This window comes from Acipenser ruthenus, chromosome 6, assembly GCF_902713425.1.
Source record: "Acipenser ruthenus chromosome 6, fAciRut3.2 maternal haplotype, whole genome shotgun sequence".
Classification (NCBI taxonomy): domain Eukaryota; kingdom Metazoa; phylum Chordata; class Actinopteri; order Acipenseriformes; family Acipenseridae; genus Acipenser; species Acipenser ruthenus.
In genome coordinates this window covers 10,314,675-10,337,022 of record NC_081194.1, presented here as the reverse complement: position 1 = coordinate 10,337,022, position 22,348 = coordinate 10,314,675, and the positions used below count along the sequence as shown (strand labels likewise).

The 22,348-nt window shown below is 37.0% G+C and overlaps 1 protein-coding gene across 40 annotated transcripts in view; it reads left to right on the top strand.

The window, feature by feature from the left end:
- Nucleotides 1–22,348, top strand: part of LOC117411104 (regulating synaptic membrane exocytosis protein 1-like) — a 130,783-nt gene that overhangs the window by 99,458 nt on the left and 8,977 nt on the right. For 27 of the 40 annotated variants that reach the window (XM_059024965.1, XM_059024966.1, XM_059024970.1 and 24 more), the window contains 4 exons: nt 1,380–1,492; nt 2,520–2,635; nt 3,808–3,968; nt 15,276–15,520. In XM_059024965.1, the coding sequence (XP_058880948.1) occupies nt 1,380–1,492; nt 2,520–2,635; nt 3,808–3,968; nt 15,276–15,520 (635 nt within the window). Of the gene's footprint in view, nt 1–1,379; nt 1,493–2,519; nt 2,636–3,807; nt 3,969–11,945; nt 12,568–15,275; nt 15,521–22,348 lie in introns of those variants that run through there. The other 13 variants (XM_059024963.1, XM_059024989.1, XM_059024982.1 and 10 more) reach the window with 3 other exon arrangements.

Here is a 22,348-nt window from a genome sequence, read left to right as displayed (position 1 = left end):
ATGTCAGGCATTTACACTCTGTCTATCTGACGGTCCCTGGAGGGTCTGCTCCAGCTCCCCCTGCTGGATAGGTGGTATTTCATGTAGAACTCCTGTCCTTCCTCCCTTGTTTGGTGTTGTGCCTCACTGAGTGTGGAGTGTACCATAGACACTTTTCTATTAATCTAGTACAGTAGTATTGTATGTATAGTCCCTTTACCGCAGTGTTCAGTTTTCCCATCACCGCTCCTTTAATGCTAATGATGATCAGCATTTATCATTAAAAGGATTTAAGGAAAAAGCTTTGTCAATGTGTTTTGCTGGTGGTAAGTTTAAGGTCTGCCTGGGTTTTGTTGTTCAAGGATATAGTTTTTCATGGGGATGACTTTTTCATAGATTTTTTTTCTTCAATTTAATGAGAGAGAGAGAGAGAGAGAGAGAGAGAGAGAGAGAGAGAGAGAGAGAGAGAGAGAGAGAGAGAGAGAGAGACTTGTGAAATGATGGCTTTGTGTGGCATCAGACCAGGAAATGAAACATAAAACACAGGTTGTACGGGCCAAAACGGTGCTGCTATGCTCATAGTTAATAAATAACAAAAATAAAGAGTTTAAACAAAACCACACAAAGCAATGGACACAGTGGCCAAAACAAAACAAACAATAAACAGTGTTGCATATCTGTTTCAGCCTTAATTACCCATTCATAAATGACCTCATTAAGGCTCCACGGGTTTTATTGGGATGGGGAATTTACCCTATCCATGCTCGCTACACTTTGAGACAAATGAAAACAGTAATCATACATAAAATATACACAAGGGGTGGGCACCCCGTCACAACACTGTGTATGCGTGTGTGTGTATGTGTATATGTATATGCACACACACACACATAGCACTGGATATAGCCACTATTTTCCACATCAGAAAAATGATTTCACAAAATATTGAAAAAGTCACTGATAGTGAAAACAAACAGCGAAACAAATGCCTGCATTTTAAAAGGTAAGTGAAACAATGGAACAATGTTTATTTGTTTATTTATTTATTTATTTATTTATTTAATGAAGCTTTGCGGAGAGCAATAACCCCAGTTATTCCATAGCACTTGAAGGGGAGTCATAATCTACGTGACCTCCTTTTCAAACGACTTGTCACCTGGTAGGCTGTGTAATCTTAAGAATCACTTGCCTACATTTGATCGAGAACTTATCCTATATATTCGGAATGTAGATCACGGTGAAATACTTATTCCACGTTTTTACCACCTGTAAATTGTCATCTACTTGGCAGGGGTATGAATTGCACTAGTCATGATTCATAAGGTATTATTTCCTTTATGATTGAATAAGTTGATGGCACATGCTTAACGTCCTCGTTGTGTTTTGTTACCCACAAATAGAGCACATCAACAAGGCAGCTTGTCTCAGTCGCCCCCTACAGGAGCTCCCTCGTCAGGACGCAGAGGAAGGCAACTCCCCCAGGTCCCTGTAAAGAGCAGCTCTGTAGAGCAAGGTATGCACACTGGCAAGGTTTACATGAGGAGTTGGAGTCTGTCCTGCTACTATCGTTCAGTTTGCTAGTGTTACGTTCCATTTTATCATGACCTTTCTCATTGTACTTTACAGATAAAGGGGCAGCTGTGTAAATGAGCGTTGGGTCTTGGCAGCTAAGTGCTAATCTGGTCAAGCAACTCTATATAGAGGTTCACGTGCGAATGACTACAGTATACTTAACAATGCCGCTAGCCACGCTAATAATGATCCTCTTGTTTAAATGGTTAATAATCTGCACGCAAGTTTTCTGCAGTCAAGTTTCCATTGCTGATCAAAAGGCGGCTAAACGCTTAACGGGATAGCAAGCACTACTGTGTAGAGTCTGTAACAAATACATTTGTTAACATGGGGTTAATGTTTTGAATGTCTTGAAAAAACAGGGCATATAACTCATGTTTCCCCCAGCAATTGGATTAGCTGCAGTGGGTCTAATTTATGGTGTTTCTACAAGGGGAAGATGACTCACGGCTTAATGTGTCAATTCATTCCCCATAAAATATAAAAAAGATTTTTCAAATGTTTCAAATGAACCACAGGTTGACAATGCTTTCACTCTGCTGCTTCATCATTTTCTTTTTTTTACAATACACAAAACATTAACTTCATTTCAAGTATGTTTAAATAACCTTTTCTGAACTAGAGAGGATTTGGAGTTTAATCTTGTGTTCCATTGCACTCCTACAGAATGTTTTAAAGCACTTTCAAATCTTTACTCTTCAATGTATACCTCTTCAAATACAAAGCATTGCTGTAATGAATCAGGGTCTTAAATTAAAATGTGATATTTCTGCATTCCTTTTCTACCCAGTCTCATTCGTTCTGTTTCCAAGCCTTTATTGGATGTACATTATGGTATTTGTCGGATGTTCTTTGTCATGTATTTTGCTTGCTTTACCATGCTTTTGGGCATGCACGCTGTAACTGATTTTATCGTGGTAAATTGCAGTAAGCTGTTTATTTGATGCTAGTCTTCTCCACTGTTTCAGCACTAGCAGTAGAAGAGCGAGCACGACAGGTGAAAATGAAAGTACATTCCTACGCATCAGCCACGATGTCCAGCTCGAGTCAAGAGCAAGAGAGAGAAGTGAAGACCAAGCGGGAGGTGAGCACAAACAATACTAATGATACATCTCCAAACTGGTCACTGTGCCCTTGCACCCTGAAGTACCCCATGTTTCGGATTGTTCGAAATCACATGTGGGCAACATTTCATTGTCTTTTTAGCTTGAGAGAAATGTTTTAAGTTTGCTAACTGCTAATGTGTTGCTCTACTGCAAATCCTTTGAAAAAAGTTATAATTTCCCTGAATGTTGAATGATATGTGTTTTGCAAGTTATTATTATTACAAGTATTATTATTCTTAGTAGTAGTTGTAGTAGTCCTATTTAATGGCCAATAGGAGGACCACATCAGCTACTCAGTAGTAAAAAAATTCGGTTTAGCACCCCCAAAGCAAAAGGGGGTGCTAACAAAGACTGGCTATTAACTAATTAAAAGAAAAACTGGTCAAAAAGACTGCAAATTAAATAGTCAGAGAAAAGGGTGGGGGTGGTACAGAGCATGCCTCCTAGAGCCCACTGCTCGACAAAAGCTGTCATGTCGCCAGCGGACTCCGCGTGGGTGTGCTCTAAATTAACCCTGGACCGGACCAGGGCCCTGAACATGGCTCCGCAGTCAAAGAGACCCTCCCTGGTGATCTTATGCTTCCTGGTCTTGTAGATGGCCAGTCTAGCAAGAACCAGGAGCAGATTCACCAGATGGTCTAGTAGTAGTAGTCGTAGTAGAAGCAGTATCACAGAGAAATTAAAACCTTTTTTTTGTTTACCATTGCAATTTTCAGATTATAGGTAATATGTTGTGCATAGTGTGCACATAATGTGTGTATGTCTGAATTGCATTGTGTTACATCTCTTAGACACCATGAACCTGTTATATATAGTTCTTTATCAAGAAACACCATATCATAGTGTATACGATATTATAAATGGAGTATACTACATACCCTGTATATAACATGCAACCCGTAATTAATAGCACACAGAAATGGGTGCAGATTATATTTTGAAAATGACAATAGCTGGCACAGATTCAGTCATTTTCATACATTTAGAAGACCACCTGAAAACGGCCACCTTCTAGAACTGGTCTTACCTGCATGACGTTTTCTATTTCATTGTGTGATACTGAGCAATAGAATGGTTAACTCTCCCTACTATACAAACATAGACCAATATTTATGATTTTTTAAATATTTTATTTCCCCCTCTCCATCAGTTATATAAAGAACAGCGCAGAAGTTGTGACAATGTGTCCACTAGATCCTCGGACAGTGATATCAGCGATGTGTCAGCCATTTCTCGTACCAGCAGTGCCTCTCGCCTCAGTAGCACAAGCTACATGTCAGTGCAATCCGAGCGTCCCCGAGGCAGAGTCAGGTAAGTCCTGCCAGAGAGCTGCCTTAAAATCCATGCAAATGCAAGTTAGTTACAACAGTTTTTATAGTAAAGCATGTCTGAGTTTTATCTTTGAATATGCATAGGAATTCTGGTAACTAATTATACAACTTTTTTCTGTGAACAATATAATAATGTATTGTAGATATTGTTAACAGAGAAAAAAAAAACTTTTAGGTTTTTAATTATTATTATTATTATTATTATTATTATTATTATTATTATGATTATTATTATTATTATTCTTGAAATGACTTGACATTTTGGTTTTGCTTTGTTTTTTACTTTTTTTTGCTTTTCTGCTGTAAATGTAAATCTGATTATTAGTAACAACTTTTAAGTAGCTATTCAATAATATTTCCAAGGATAATGAACTTCTATCTTGAGATGATTCAAGCAGTTACTGGTGACAGTAGTGATGAAATGCCTTTATTCCGTTATATATTATTTTTGTGGATTGTTTTATTTATTTATTTTTTATTTATTTAAAATTGCATGCCTGCATATTCCGTGCTGTGAAAAGGTCAAAATCATTAAAAAGAAAAAAGAGAGGAGGGTATCATGGGAGTAAAATGAGAAAGTAGAGGAAAAGCCCGAAAACTCGGTAAAGAGGCGTTGTGCAGAAGATCTGGGGAGGAGGCGGCATTCGGTCGTGGTGACTTGAGGTAAAGGTCAGCTGTGATGTCCAGTCAGCCGGTCATGTCCTGTTGCCTCACCCCAGAGTCTTCCTCCCTATAGCGCTGCCTGACTGAACCACCAACCTGCGCTGCTCCCACCTGCAAAGTCCCATTGCAATTTGACATGTATTCATTATTTAGGATTCGTTTTCTATCTCTAATGGCTGTTACTGCAATATTGTGAATCATCGTTTATAACCCTGCAGTTTTCAAATATACAAATACAACATACTGTCCAGTTTGTCATGCGTCCGATCAAAAGCAGGACTCCTAGCCAATTCTTAAGAATGGAAAGTGACATGTTAGAATCCGATGTAAACTATCAATGCTGTACCTATGAATTTATTATAAAGGCTGTTATTATTAATTTGAATAATAGTAACCAACGACCGCGATACAGTGTTATAGGAACATAACAAGGCATTTATAAGAAACGGTGTAATTAGGAGGCTGTGTGGTCCGGTGGTTAAAGAAAAGGGCTTGTAACCAGGAGGTCCCCGGTTCAAATCCCGGCTCAGCCACTGACTCATTGTGTGACCCTGAGCAAGTCACTTAACCTCCTTGTGCTCCGTTTTTCGGGTGAGACGTTGTTGTAAGTGACTCTGCAGCTGATGCACAGTTCACACACTCTACAGATACAGGTGTCTGCTAAATAAACAAGTAATAATAACAACTGTATGTGCCACTGGGATTGACATAACCCTTTCATATCTTGAATGGAAGTGGTTTGACTTGTCCACTTGTATATTGTGTATTGTACATTGAACCACCCGCAGCCCCAGTTTGATATTGGAACCAGATGGGATTGAGTTTTACAGGCTGGTTTCATGATGTGCATGGAAATGTGACATTGTTAGCTTAATAATGTGTTTCTACAGCCACAGATTTTATCATACAGCTCAGGCAAAAATGGTTTCACTGACCTTGATTAGCACTCATCGTACTGTCTTAGTGTAACATTAGAAAGTGCTAATTGGGGGTTGTGAAACTAAGTATATTATCATGTAGCCCAGAAGTATGGAAGGATTGTGACTTTGCTTTGACTACTCAGTGCTTTGATTATGTCATTATCGGTGGTACATAATGCGTTTTAATTTCAACCAGCCTTTAATAGTACTGCATTTTCTGGGTCATTAATGTGGTCAGGCAGTGTACTGAAATTAACTTGATTTGACAGCATGGTGACGAGGCATCTGTGTTTCCCTGCAGGCAGTGTGGCTAGCCAGGACGGCTTAAACACTGAAGTCCTGTTGAATATAGTAACACGTGGGTGGAATGGTAGCCTTTTTCATCTGACAGCTTCAGCAGTAGTCGGCATCAGTACAGAAATGTCTCGTGGGACACATTCACAGATCACCCTTCATTATTTCTAATATGTCCTGGCAGGTTTGTGAAAAACATTGTAGCAGATCTCAGATGATGTTGTGCTGAACTTGGTTAAATGTATTTTAGTCATGTGCTCAAAACACGTGGATTTACTTCGCTTGGTATATCTCTTAAACAGTACATTTTGAAATCATATTACATTTTCTTGCGGCTATCAGATTTATTTATTCAAATCATATTTATTTAGAATAAGACATGAAAGGGTGAGATTGTGAAACAATTAGAAACAAGCACATATCTAGTATGTCGTTTAAACTTTATCAATACATAGAAATAGTAGTGCAAAAGTAAGGTAAGACAGAGCAACATTTTCACAAAGAACAGAGCATTAGCACACTGGAAGGGTAGAGGAATGTAATTAAATGAATAGTGGCATCATTTGGAATCTGGCTAAAACTGAGACATGGGTTTGAGAGTTGGGTTTGTTTGTCCCCACAAAACCACACACATTTTATTGGTAGTAATAACTGTGTTAACAGATCATTACAGTCATGACTGTTGCTTGATATAACTGGTTTGAAGCCTCACAGATGGTTGTCTCTGACTAACAGTATATTAACCAATTGTATTGCTTTGTGATGGATGAAATAGAGTAGCCGTTCCAAATTGGAAAGTGGAACCACATTCTTTAGGTTTGTTATGCTCAACTTGGAGAAATCTGATGTACACACGCCAGTCAACTACTATACCATGTGCGCATTGAAGCTAGAGATCTGAATTTAAAAGAAAAAGGAAAACATTAAACTGCAATTAATTGACCGGCATGCTAATGCTTTATGATTTGAGTTCATTGTTAACACTGTACAAATTGTGGTACATAAAATAAATTACTGAAAAAAACCAGCAGTGATCAAAACATTTAAAGAATACTGTGACCAAATGATATATGATATAGATCTATTAAGACATACAGTAGTTGAATATAGTTAATAAAGAAACCAAGATCAGTAGAATGTTGTAACTTATACTGTATTCTATTTACTATTTTTCACTTTCATCTATTTAGGTTTTGTGTAACATAATCTAATACATTATACAGTCCCATCAAATAATACTGCCACTGCCGTTCGGGTGATAATAACTGAGTGCTCTGAAGTAACAGGGCTATTTCAGAATTGTTGGGGCTTGCTTCATACAACATAGTTTGCCTAGAAAATGCTTGTAAAGCTAAATTTAAACAAAGCTTTGCTGCAATGGATTTTTTTTTTTCATTTATGAAATAAATAATGAAATGAAATTATGCACAATGTTACTATTGTTGTCTCTAGCTCTAATTGAGATGTTGCATTTCACTTGTGGTTCAGGATTCACGTTGCCAGTGTATTGAGAAACTCTTGTTTAAAGGCTTGTGTGATAATGTATGATTAATTAGTTGGGATTACAAGGCAGACTAATTTATCTTCCTTCAGAAATGTCAGGAGCTAGTTGTTTTGACATGCTGCAAACAGCCCTGTGTGTCTGTTCAAAAACGTGTCGGTTGTATTGAAGCACTTAAATATTCTGTCCTTGCAAATGTATTCACTGCAACATCATGTTCAAAAGTCAGATGCTACAAATGAATATATTATCACCTAATCGAGAGAAGTGTCATTTTGAGGATCGCCGTATCAAAAAGTAGATTCGGCCCCCCTCTGTATGTATGTACTTGTGACAAGATTGCCTTGGTGGGTGACATCAGGCCAGGAAGAGAATCGACAGACAGTCAGTACTGGGGTAAATGCAAGCACTGCTTGCGCAGTTTAGTTAATGAATAAAAAGTTTAAACAAAACACTTATACAAAACAAAAGGCACGTTGGCCAAAATAAATAGACAAATACAAAACAGACACGAAACAAACAAGTACTGTGCTGGTGTAAAGCAGCACGGGCAGCAATTGCTTTCTAATATTGACTCTTGTCTCACGACGCACGTCTCTCGTTCCACCTCTGAACACACAACTCCGTATCACCCGTGATCACCCTATTTATACACCTGTGACTGGAGTCTTAATCATTTAATCACTTATTCAATTTACAGCTCCAGCCACATTCCCATGTGTTTTTGCATGGAGGATTTTAACTTCCTTCCTGTCACCCATTATTCCACACACACACATGTGAAGTGATTGTGCAATCCCCGTGCCTAAATACAAATATGCATTTTAAATCACCTGTGCTACATAACCCACACTCCGTGCACCAACACATACACACAACATAAAACACAAAATACACACGGGGCGGGGCACCCCACCACAATACTCCTCCACACCAAGTCAAGGATCACATTTCAAAGCATTTTTTTGTAAGGTAAACTAACAAGAAACAAATCCAGACTTGAACTGCTCCTTCCTGCAGTTGTTTCTTGCAAATACATTATGTTATTTATTTTTCCATTTAAAAAAGAAACAAAACCTCAGCCCCAACTTATTAAATTATTTTATGTTCTACACTGCTGTTTAGTATGTTCTGCACTTAAGCACTCAACTTCTGAAACTTTGGTATCTTGGGCCTTTTTATTGCCACTTCATAAATAAAATAAGGCTGCAGTTTGATTTGAGGGTGCACTGTTGCCTTGGAAGCTGATCCCTAGATCTCTCCAGAAATAACTACCAAGGTAAAGGATGCATGTCTCTGACACCAAAGCACACCATTTTATAATGTTTGTTTTTATTTTGATTAAAAGTAAACCTTTGTGTTTTGTGTTGCGTGACCTGAAAATTACATACAGACGTGCTCAAATTTGTTGGTACCCTTACAGCTCATTGAAATAATGCTTCATTCCTCCTGAAAAGTGCTGAAATTAAAAGCTATTCTATCATGTATACTTGCATGCCTTTGGTATGTCATAGAATAAAGCAAAGAAGCTGTGAAAAGAGATGAATTATTGCTTATTCTACAAAGATATTCTAAAATGGCCTGGACACATTTGTTGGTACCCCTTAGAAAAGATAATAAATAATTGGATTATAGTGATATTTCAAACTAATTCGTTTCTTTAATTAGTATCACACATGTCTCCAATCTTGTAATCAGTCATTCAGCCTATTTAAATGGAGAAAAGTAGTCACTGTGCTGTTTGGTATCATTGTGTGCACCACACTGAACATGGACCAGAGAAAGCAAAGGAGAGAGTTGTCTGAGGAGATCAGAAAGAAAATAATAGACAAGCATGGTAAGGGTAAAGGCTACAAGACCATCTCCAAGCAGCTTGATGTTCCTGTGACAACAGTTGCAAATATTATTAAGAAGTTTAAGGTCCATGGAACTGTAGCCAACCTCCCTGGGCGCGGCCGCAAGAGGAAAATCGACCCCAGATTGAACAGAAGGATAGTGCGAATGGTAGAAAAAGAACCAAGGATAACTGCCAAAGAGATACAAGCTGAACTCCAAGGTGAAGGTACGTCAGTTTCTGATCGCACAATCCGTCGCTTTTTGAGCGAAAGTGGGCTCCATGGAAGAAGACCCAGGAGAACTCCACTTTTGACAGAAAAACATAAAAAAGCCAGACTTGAATTTGCTAAAATGCATATTGACAAGCCACAATCCTTCTGGGAGAATGTCCTTTGGACAGATGAGTCAAAACTGGAGCTTTTTGGCAAGTCACATCAGCTCTATGTTCACAGACGAAAAAATGAAGCTTTCAAAGAAAAGAACACCATACCTACAGTGAAACATGGAGGAGGCTCGGTTATGTTTTGGGGCTGCTTTGCTGCGCCTGGCACAGGGTGCCCTGAATCTGTGCAGGGCAGTGTCAGAAAGCTCTGTCTCAGTCGCAGGTCATGGGTCCTCCAACAGGATAATGACCCAAAACACACAGCTAAAAGCACCCAAGAATGGATAAGAAGAAAACATTGGACTATTCTGAAGTGGCCTTCTATGAGTCCTTATCTGAATCCTATCGAACATCTATGGAAAGAGCTGAAACTTGCAGTCTGGAGAAGGCACCCATCAAACCTGAGACAGCTGGAGCAGTTTGCTCAGGAAGAGTGGGCCAAACTACCTGTTAACAGGTGCAGAAGTCTCACTGAGAGCTACAGAAAACGTTTGATTGCAGTGATTGCCTCTAAAGGTTGTGCAACAAAATATTAGGTTAGCGGTCCCATCATTTTTGTCCATGCCATTTTCATTTGTTTTATTATTTACAATATTATGTTGAATAAAAAATCAAAAGCAAAGTCTGATTTCTATTGAATATGGAATAAACAATGGTGGATGACAATTACTTTGGTCAGTTTCAAGTTATTTCAGAGAAAATTGTGCATTCTTCGTTTTTTGTGGAGGGGTACCAACAAATTTGAGCACGTCTGTATTTATCAAGGTTCACTGCATCTTGTTTGTATATCCCATACTAACCAGTTAGGCAAAATACAAATAAAAACATTAGATATGCTTAAAGAATGTTAGGAAGTTCAATGACAAGCATTTTGACTAAAATTTCTCAACGTTAGTTGTTTGGCATTGTGAAAGATTGCACTTTATTTAAAGGTTCGATAGCCCTTTTGCAGAAGACCCAGACACAAGATTCAGGTGTTTTTATTAATTACAGAAATAAAAGACAAACCAAGACAAAACAAACAAAAGCCAAACTCCCACCTGGAGTGCTAACTAAACTTTTTAAAGAAATAACCCTAAAGTATAAAACCGGATGGCTAAGCCGTTTACTGGTTGCAAAACACACTGTTTTTAAATAAACTAATTACACCTAATTACACCCACACACATGTATCTGGCATGGACAGAAATCAACCCTATCCCTGCCAGCCACCAACACATTTTATTCAGGCAGGGATTTGTTTTTTTTGTATTTGTAAATTAAAGATTAAGAAGTGTGAGTGTAACTTTCCTTCATAATCTATTTGTATATATTGAATAACATGTTTTTGTTGTTGTTTAAAACCCTGGATCCACTGCAGTGTGCCAGTTACATGCTGTGCAGACCATATTAAACCACACATAGGCACGGTTTTCCAAGGTAAAATCCAACATGTTACCATTGGTGGCACTGTGTGGATAATATACTGCAATTGGGACTATTGATACGCTCCAATTAACCCTGAATGAGTCACACTAACACAACTAAAAATACATTTTTTAATTTGTTTGTGTTTGTTCTCATTTCAAATGTCAGTTTTTTTTTGTTTTGTTTTTAAGCGTGTGTTGTTTTGGTTTAGTTTGTCTTTTTTCATTTATCTGTTTCCCCTTTTCCCTTTTGTTTTGTGTCACAGTTCATCATTCATTTGTGACAGCATGTCTGTGTGACAGCTGTATAAATACAGGGAGTGTGGAGGACTGCAGGCCCATAGCTATGCCAGTGGGATCTAACATTCTGTCAGGCCCAGAGGGTGTAGCAGCAGATCACAAGCCATTGCCCAAACCCAGGGAACAGATCACTAATAGGCCCTCCAGTACAGATATTGAGGAAGTAGCCGCAGGATCCCTCTGGGACAGAGTTGGGAAAATAGATACTACCAGCACCACCACCAGAGGCACACGTGGTGAAAGTATGAAGGATAGGCAGAAACTGATCCATAAACCAAAGAACCATCATAAGAGATTGTGTAGCGTTTGTAATGCCAGTTGCATGTTTGTTTTGACGTCAAAGCTTGATTACTTTAAGAGAAAGAAAAAGACAGATGCAGGTAAATTAATGGTTTACATTATGAACTAATTAATTTATTACAGTGCATGCATACAATACATATATATATATATATATATATATATATATATATATATATATATATATATATATATATATATATATACTGTATACTGTATATATATATAGTAGCATGTGCTGTAACACTTTAATCATAAAAGATAATTTCTATTAATTTACTATAACTATTAATAGTTGCATACTATAACTTGTACTACATCTGTATATTTTATCAATTGGAATCTTTTGTGGGTTTATTACATTGTTTAAGTACTGCCACTATTTAAATAATTAATAAAGGCCCCAAGGTTATGAAAATCAAATATCAAACAGTTTATGTTAGTCTCTTTAATTCTGTGCTGCTTAAACTATGAAAAAAAATCCCTCGTATTTTAATCATTTAAATGCTGGTGGTAATACGATCCTCCGCTGTTTAGACCAATTGCTTAGACCCCTGTATCTCATGCACAACTGTAAAATATGTTGGGAGCTCCAGAATTAGTATTCATGAGACACCTTGTTGTTAGAGAGTATCATAGGGGGCTGAGAACCACAACGTAATTCTGCATGTGGTAGTATGGAAATGCAATTTAACCAGTTAGAGCTTGAGCTAAAGGCCAGTGGTGCTGTGAGAGGCTTTAGGAGCTCAAGCCTTTGTGGAGATGCTCACTCACTGTGACTGGAAGAAGCTGCAGTCTTGCCAACATTGAAGGCAGCATGAGGATACAGACAAGGCAGAAATCTGTTAGGGAATGCACGTCTCTGAATCTGTTACTTGAATAATCTCAAATGACACATCAATCCACTCTTAATCTTGGCTTGCTCTTAAAGGTACATGTTTAATGCAGTGGATGATTTAGATACAGAAACCAGATAGGTGAGTTTTGTTTTGGATTCATTTCACTAAATAGCGCTCCTGGCTTTCAATGTTTTTTTGTTTTTTTTTACAGCTGATCATTTTTGAATAGTTTAATGTGCCTTAAAAAAGGAATATCCTGGTAATTGTGTAATTTTAATGTGATGTGTTGTTTATTCACAGTAATGTCAACTCCACATCACTGTTTCTGTGCCTGTCAATGTCTTGTCTGTCTTTAATATTAAGTGCACTGACTTTATATCTCTGCTTCATCACTGCTTCACTAAGTGTTCACCTGTTAATAGGAATGTTGTCTTTGTATTGTTTACCCTTTATTTATGTTATTATAATGTGTATCTAACAGCCTGGTCATAATATAATTACTAATAATGTCAGCTTAAATATTAAATACATCGTTACACACATCTAGAGGTGATGTAATGTAGATTTTTGATTTTGGACTAATATATTTGAACAAATGTTCATGGCTAATCATATGACAAGTTCAATATAATGAAAAAAGGGCACAGTAATTGGAAGGCTGCTTAACTGTAGAAGCAATAACATATACTGTTTACAGTAGTGGTTTAAAGTTTAATGAATAATGGTACAGTATACTATAAATGATCCAGCAGTGCTGAAGGACAGCTCCTCTGAAGTGGACAATGTTTACAATTACATTAGAGGACTATAGGCCAGATATATCCCAGTCTCTGTATGCAGTTTCTGTACCATTGGAGCAAAGACTAAAGTCACATTGTAGAATGAAATAATACAATTACCAGGAAACTACATAATAGAATTTGCACAGCTCCTTCCAGAATCAAGGCTGTTTCTTTCTATAGCTTAATGACAGTTTTATGTTTTAGTGTCTAGACCTTAATGAATCTGTCCCTATGAACAAGTCATATCCATAACAAAGAAAAAATAGATTTATTTTCATTTAGATTCTAATATTTCACTTTTAATAGCTAACTTAATCTATATTCATATTGCCACAGGTGGAAAAAAACGATTTAGCGCCCCCTTAATGACCCAACTGAGACTATCAGTAGGAAAGTCTTGTGGATCTAATTGTCATATTAAAGTCTTTCTGGTTAGCTGATATTGGGCTGTAATGAGTTTCCATACTGTTAACACAGAAAAAAATACATAGAAATTAATTATTGTGATAACCATTTATCTGTCACATTTGTCTTATTTACCAAAATATATCCTAATATTATAAATGTTGGTAATTGTATCCTAGAATCATGTAATAATTATATTTTGTTTGTTCAGTGTCCTTAATGACCCACAGTAAGAGAAACCTGTTTTTTACAAGCAGACAGTACTTATGACTCGGGTGTGTATAATTAGCCAGAAATGTATTTGTCACGTTCCACATCTACTGTAAACTGAGAAAGTCGCTGTTTTTGAAGAAAAGAGGTCTGCTTTGTTAATTTAAATATTAATCATCCTACTTAAAAATAAAATCCCTCTCTGGATGTTGTTGTCATGGATATACCATATAGTGTTCAGCAAAAGATATGTAGTTAGTTGCTGAGACATTGACATTGCTAGACTTTGTGTATGTAGATACAAGAGTGGTACTTAAAAACACAGTAATAAAAGGACACAGTGATTACAATTCTTATCCTCTAGGATAGGCTTACTAATTAGTACTGTAATTGCAAACTCAAAGTCTACTTATATGGGCTCCCGAGTGGCCCATCCAGTAAAGGCGCTCCACGTGGAGTGCAGCATGCGCTCTATAGCCTGGACGTCGCGAGTTTGAGTCCAGGATATTCCTCTGCCGACCGAGGACAGGAGCTTCCCGGGGGTGGCGCTCAATTGGCTACTTATATAAGCATGCATTGTCTGCCACTGATTGCACAACAAAGTCTCACAGTACAATTCATACAAAGCTTCAGTTCGAAAGACAGTTTCTAAGAAACTTGAATAAAGCTCTCTCCTTGAGATATAAAAAGTTTGCTTTACACAAATTGTATAGTACTTGAGAACTGGTTTGAGTTTGTACAATTTAATCAGGCACATTCTTAGTACCAATTCTAAGGTGTAGTAGAAACTGGCCCAATAGCAATAAATATGCTGGCATAATGCACCAAGATCATCTGTATGCTTTCTATTTTCGTCTTATTTCATCATAGTTGTTTCTTAAGTGGATCTCGAAAGGCTGCTAAGGAAAACAAAGTAAAGAAGAGTTGATGGATTCAACATTACCAACCACACCTCATTATAAAATTTGTATCAATCATTTTCGTTCAGAAAAAGTTTTTTTTCTTCTTTTTCTCAAATGATGAACTGGTGTGAAAATTACAGTTCCCCATCATTATTAGTTTTGATAGTGCAACATACTGCATTAGGTTTATCCAAGACAGTTTGATGGCATGTTTACAATCACATGGTTTGCTGAGTGATATGTCTGTGACTTTTTTACAGTTTGGTAGGCTTGTATTTTCACCAAGATAATTGAAAAGGAATATACAGCAAAACTGGTCAGTTGTCCCTTGCATTTGGGACAAATCACAGGGGAGTGCGTGTGTGACTGAACATACCTATATAACCTGAGCACATGCTGTCCCACAGGGCTGACCTCAGTGAACCACAGAGTGGCAACAACCGTGGCCTGCATGGCTTGGAATGAACCAGGCTTTTTATTCCAATTATAATATAAAATTACGTCTTGTCTTTATTTTTTCATTCCCTGTTTATTTTGATGCAAACAGTGCATTTACTTCTAAAATGTACAGCAGACAGATGCGGACTTCGGGGAGGAACATGACGAAGAGCACAAGCGTGAGCGGGGAGATGTACAACCTGGAGAGGAACGACGGCAGCCAGTCGGACACGGCCATCGGGACGGTGGGGACAGGAGTGAAGAAGCGCCGCTCCAGCCTGAGTGCCAGAGTGGTGGCGATCGTTGGCCTGCCATCGCGGAAGAGTCGAAGCACATCTCAGCTCATCCAAAAAGGTAGGCCTCGCGCTCATTTTAAGATGCCGAGATGAATAGCAGTTACTGTTTGCTGCTGGTGGTGCAGGATTAATATTTTCTACCGATTGAAGTACTATTGATATTCCACTGCTTCTGTGTAAGTACGGTTTCTGTAATGGTCGATCCGGTGCCTTAAGGTTATCAAAATGTATATATTTCCGTCGTTCCTTCTCTGTTTTGACCAGCTTTTCCAAAACCATTTTGTTACTGCATCTTTTAAGAACTGAACTCTTTCAGCACAAAGTAACTTACAGAAAGATTACCCTAGAATAAGTTATTTTGAATGCCTCATAATGAAAATAAAAATTGTCATTATATATATATATCATAAAAACATAGTCGTTTGCAATGTTGAAAATGTTAAGTACCATTTTAAATCTATCATACTGATTTGAGGCAATTTGAAGCATGGGGGTCTGACTGGTCTTGTGTTTATGGAAGTCTTGTAACTTCCCACCACTGAAGTTTGTCTGTCTTCATACATCAGGCACATGTATTTACTCGTGGAAAAGTTGGTGGTTGGCAGTTCCAGTGTGTACTACAAGTGAACATTCTAAAATGGAGTACACAAATTGCAGGTTGATTTGATAGATTGACAAAGGCAGTCATTAATTGTTAATAGTGACACCTGACAATGAAATAGGCTGCCAATAAGTACTTTTATTTTTTGAGGGGCTAACCTTTGTATACCCTTTTTTTTGTTAGCTTGCTATGATAAGAATCAGACAATGATTATTTCTGAATAAAACAAGCCATGGAAAATAAAAGGTTTTAAGTGCATAAAGGCAAACGGGGATAAGCTGCTTGAAAGGCCACCCCTTCAGATCTAAGACCCTTGATTCTCATTGCACAAAACTTAAAAGTCTATTAGATGTATGTTGCCTGAAGGAACTTGTAAGAAGGAGATAAAACGAGGTACTGTATAAGAACTTTGCCTTGGCTGGGTCTTGCATTTCAACAAGCATCCCACAGAGCACTCTGTACCAAAGGCAAGCTGTCACTCGGATAAATAATGTGAGTAAATATTGTAATTGGTTCACTGTTTTTAGGAGAATGGCGTTTGATAATGTAATACAATTAACTTCCACACTTCAGAGGGCTGTACATGAAGTAATGTTTGACTTGGGGATTAATATGAATAATTATGTAGTTACCATACATTAGATATTTTTATTGTAACAACAAACAGGGTCTTCGCATTCTTTCAGCTTGTGAGCTTCTTCAAGGCAAAGTATAATGAATTATCTTCCAGTGGTGTTAACTTGATATGATATAAAAGGAATTCATGTGGAATTCATAGTGAATACTTCTTTGTTATAGTACCCGCTTAATATTTGTAAACTGGTATATGACGTATTAGTCTGACTAATGATTTAACAGCAATGCAAACTAGAATATTAAAAATAAAAAAATATTTTAAAGTAATACTAAAGGTGCAGAAAGTACAACATAAATACATACTTTGGTATTTATGTTGTACCTTGTTTATATTATATATATATATATATATATATATATATATATATATATATATATATATATACACACACTAAAATCAATGCATTCTGATGGGAGTTAATTCAAATATAATCTTGAGATTCTTTATTTGAGCATGCCATGCTGTCCTTTAACCAGAATAACCCTAATTATCCTAAAATTCAGGGTATCTATTGAAAGCCAGAGAGACAACAACACATTAATGTACAGTAAGTCATACATCCTGGGGATATACATTTAATAAGGTAAAAGGCAAAGCTGAAACTGTACAATTATTAGAACTGTGTGATAGTTTTCCTATAGTTATGAGATGATCAGTTAATCTTGTAGTGATTTGGACTGGCATGTTTTGCTTTAAGACTGTGCTACGGCTCCAGATTTTTCTTCAAATCGATTGAAAAAAGTGGTGGGGCTGCTTTGTGCTCATACCCTGGGGATTTTCTACAGAAGGGAGATTTGTGTTTTGCAGACCTTATTGAGTGTGTAATGTCACATTCTGAGCTGTGTGGAATGGTTTAACGAGATAAGCCGTGACCCATACTAGTAACCATTCCAGTCAGGGTTTCGCTGTTATTAAAACGTAGGCTATGCTGTGCCAGAATTGGTTTGTAGCTTCTTGTTAATTATTGTACTGTATACAGTATATATTGAAGAAGTGCCCCACAATCTAAATAGACACTCCCTAAATTATTAGTAATTAAGTTCCAAACAGATGAGGATTGATTAAGTTCCTTTCATTCTATAGGTTTTAAGTGTCCTGCTTTTTTAAGAATTACTTTGGTTTCACATTGCACACATAGAATACTTTACCCTTTCCTCATTCAGTGCTGTTTTATCTACACAAGAATATCAGTTTTGGAAAACATCGGATTAACTGTTCCAAGTCATGTTAACACAAATGTTTTCCAATTAGAAAACTAACATTCTAATTTAGTTTTCAGAAAACAGCACTTTTCAGAAAACTGAATCTCATATACATGCACTGATTACATCTGCAGCGACTTCTTAGTCAGTAGGTTGCTGAGTCACGTTAATAAGCGCTGCACTTTGTTTTTCTTGTAATCATTTTTTGAAATTCAAATTCAGCTTCAGCTGGATTCAATACAGATTTGAATACAGATACAATACAGTTTTGAAGGATATCATTTTCAAGAATTTAAGAACTCTACAATGTTCAGAGAAGGTACTATGTCCAGTGAGAAATAAATAAAATGCTAAAGTCATCAATTTTGTCATTTACCAGTATTATTTTATTTGTTTCATTCATTTATACATGGTTTAAAATGTAAGCTTGCCGGCCAACAGTTTCTTTAAAACATTTTTTATTGAAACAGACATGGATCAGTAATAGAAAACTGTGACCAACACTGGACAAAAACAAGCTCAGTCTGTGGTATCGAGCAGTGTAATTGTCATTTTCCTTGTTTCCACAACACCCATTTAACTACAGTCCTTGTTTTTATAACGTGTGCTTCGTTTTTACAGAAGCACTGGTATTTTAAACATTTTGTAGAAAAACTGGGAAACTATTCCTCCTTTTAGCAATTTAAAACTTACCCCCAAAGTATCTGTTGGAAAAGAAAGCGTCTCTCGCTCTTACAATAATACCTTACTGTATTCAAAACAGACACCAGCTTCCGAGGGAGTTTAGTAAAGCCATCGTACGTTGATTTGAAACTAGCTGTTAACCATTAATAAACTAAACAAAAATTATCTATGCATAGAGCTACTTTGGTGATGCATTTTCCATAGTAAAAATGAAACCTGAATATAGCAATAACTGTAACTCACTCTGCCCTCCTCTGGGTTCCAAGAGTGACCAGTACAACTAGGTTTATCTGGCTTTGGCTATTGTCTACCTACATGAGCCTCAGCTTTTCTTGTGCTGCTGGAAAATTCTAAATAGCAAAAGAGACAAGGATGAAATAGCCTGGTCGTTGTTGTCATTGGCATATACTAATCAGTACATTTAAACTGCACTTCCTGAACACTGCTGCAGACAACAATGATTACAATGAAAAATTAAACATGATGTCATTTATTGCATACCACATCTAAGCAAACTGTACAAAACTACATTCGAAAATCGAACCATACATTAATAGGCAGAACTGAAAACTGCACTCTATAACACAAAATGCAGGGGGTAATTTCAAGGAAAAGGTTAAAAATCTTACTGTCAAAGAGAAAAGATTGGGATAGGAAGCTAAAGCTCTTTGTTCAGCTCTGTCTGTACCTTGATAATGTGCAGGATTGACAGAGCTGTCATAAAGCATCACCATTCTAGCTGAAAGAATGAGTCATTGCACAAAAAGAACCTGCTTTCGGGAACATTGGATACATTATTGGCTTAGTAGGAAGCTATTGTGCAACTAATACTGTACATTGACTGACATACCAGACTAGATTTACCAAGCGTTTTACTGCTATAGTGTACTGTAATACAAAATAGTTTTGAAAAATCCAAATAAAATGGTTAATAATACAAAGCACGTAGGAGCACTTAAACTAAATTGGCTGTAGCTTCTAAAATAGTGCCATACATCTTACCTGTCATACACTTCCATTTCCTATATACTGTAGGTTTTAAATGTGCAGTTATAACAAACATGTTTTATTTTTAAACATGACATCTGCTACTACACTGGGAGAAAGCCTTTGTATTTAGGATAAGGGTTCAGGTACTTCCTTGGTCATTTTGCCGCTTTAACACCTTCTTTCCTGTAACTGAAAACTATTATAGAGCTGCTTTTCCTATTCCAAAACTGCGTAGCCTGCGTAGCAAGATTCATGAAAGATGTATGAAATTGTATGGTAAGGTACAACGAGTTTAACATTCTGAGTTGTTCACGGTAGTTCCAGTTTCCTGCAAAGCATTTTAGTCTGGGGTTTTTGGACACAGGTAAGTACAATACTGTAACTCCTTCAGTTATGTAATCTTACTAAAATGGCAGACTTGTAGGACTCGACTCCGGGACTCGGACTCGACTGAGACTCGACTTTGTGTGACTCGGATTCAAACATTTAGGCTCCGTGACTCAGAGATATTAACAACGAGTCCTTTTTTATTTTCTACTACACAAGTCATATTACAGTCACTAGAAAACCTGTGCACAATAAAAAACCACCCAACAAAACAATATCCAATCACTGGTTAACCCTGTTGTCTTTGCAGCCAATCATAGTAAGAATAATTCATTGGAAGAGAGTTAGGTTGCAGCGTAAACACCCCCCCCCACACACAAATCCAAATGGTAAACACCCCCCCACACAAACCCATCTATCGCATTAAGTTCTGTAAGGAATAAATGATGTCAGCATGGTTAACAAGTACTTATTTATCTTTACTACTTTAAACCGTGTTGTAAGTTTTTTAAGCACTTTATAAATACATTTCTAAAACTGCATTGTTGAAAAATACGTACTTTAATTTTGAGTTTACTGAAAACAAAACCAAATGAAAAATAGTAATCATGTAAGTTATAATCATACTTTTAGAGCCTCTTAAAGGGTACATAAGGACCTTTTTATTTTATTGTCTTACATGTTCCCATGTGTAGCTACAATTGTTTACGTAAGGTGTGTGTCTTGTTTTTTAAACTTTTAAATTGTATTCCCTGCCTCAAGATGGCTTCCCATGTACCCGCATGGACCTCTCAGAACTACATTTCCCATCACCCTCCTGCTCACTGGTATGTGAGATCAAATATTTATCATATGCAATACATTGGGTCTTGTGCAAAAAAATAATGTATAATTACTCAGACTCGGACTCGACAATCGAGACTCGGACACAGACTCGGACTTCAGGTTTGAGGACTTGACTACAAGTGTGTAAAACGGTATGATTGTGGGGTTGTGTCATGGTGGCCTGTTACACTGACGTTTGGGGATCAGCTTGTGGTTTGCAATTTTGCCTTTGGAGTGGAAATGAAATCTTTGGGTGATTTCGGGTTGACAATTCTGCTCAAGTGATGTTCTCCATAATAAATATGGTCCAGGCGATTGGGTCGTAGTGCAGTAGTTTACAACATGTCGTAATGTGTTGAGACATGAGGGATTATATTTAAAATGAGCATATATACTGTAGTTTGGGGATTATTTAGAGCCCAGAAGACTAGATGAGGGCATTACAATAAACCATTCTAATATTGCTATGGTACCACCGAACTCGATATGCCAAAGGTACTGCCTGACCGCTCTTCAGCATGTGAGCAGCAATAGAGCACAATGGTTTCCCAAGCATGTACCTGCCATGAATCATTTTATTTTAAAGCGCTCTTGGGGAAAAAATATATCATATTAGTTTAGCAAATAATAAAATACAAAAAAATATTTCTGATGTGACAGAGCAGTGTCTGTGCTAAAAAAAAAAAAGAACAGTAAGCTAAGCTTTGTTCAGTATTCATTATTCATTATATTGATGAATACTGATATTACATGTTTCTTGTTAGTTTTATAATGTTAAAATTGTTTTGTTCCTTTACAAAAAACATAAAAATGGGGGCAAACTTTAACCTTGCAAAATAAGACCCTTCGCCCTCAGCGTTATCTGCTATTGGAAATGAAACAAGACAGACTGGAGGCCAACCCTAACAATGAATTCCCATCTTTTCATTCTTGATCACTTAGTGCCAGCAAATCTTGCTTTTTGTTTGTTTAGCCGAGGCAGACAGTTTTTTTTACAGAACTGCAGTGTATGTATGTCACCGAGATTTTGTATTATTATTATTATTTTTAGAGAAGACTCTGTCCTAAATGTAATAATATTGCACTTATTTGCACCCCGATCCACCTCCCAAAAACAAATCAAATAATTACAGTATTTGAACTATTAAAAACACAGGACTTTACTTAAATAACTCCTTAAACAACTAGCCTTGAACCTTGAAGAGGCTCATTCTGAAGAGGTCTTTTTAATTTGATTTATTCCTAGTTTATCAAGTCAAGATGTAACAGGCAATTCGTTTTTTACAGTTTTCAACTAAACGATATCATGAAAATGTACTGAGCATCCGGCTTGATTTGCTCTGTAAAATTGAGCAGAAAATAGCAAATGGAGACTTCCATCGACAGTAAGTCTGCTGCGCAACCAAGAATAATTAAGCATTCTTTCATTCATTTCTTATTCTATATATATATATATATACAGTGCTATTATTATTATTATTATTATTATTTGTTTATTTAGCAGACGCCTTTACCCAAGTCAACTTACAGAGACTAGGGTGTGTGAACTATGCGTCAGCTGCAGAGTCACTTACAATTACATCTCACCCGAAAGACGGAGCACAAGGAGGTTAAGTGACT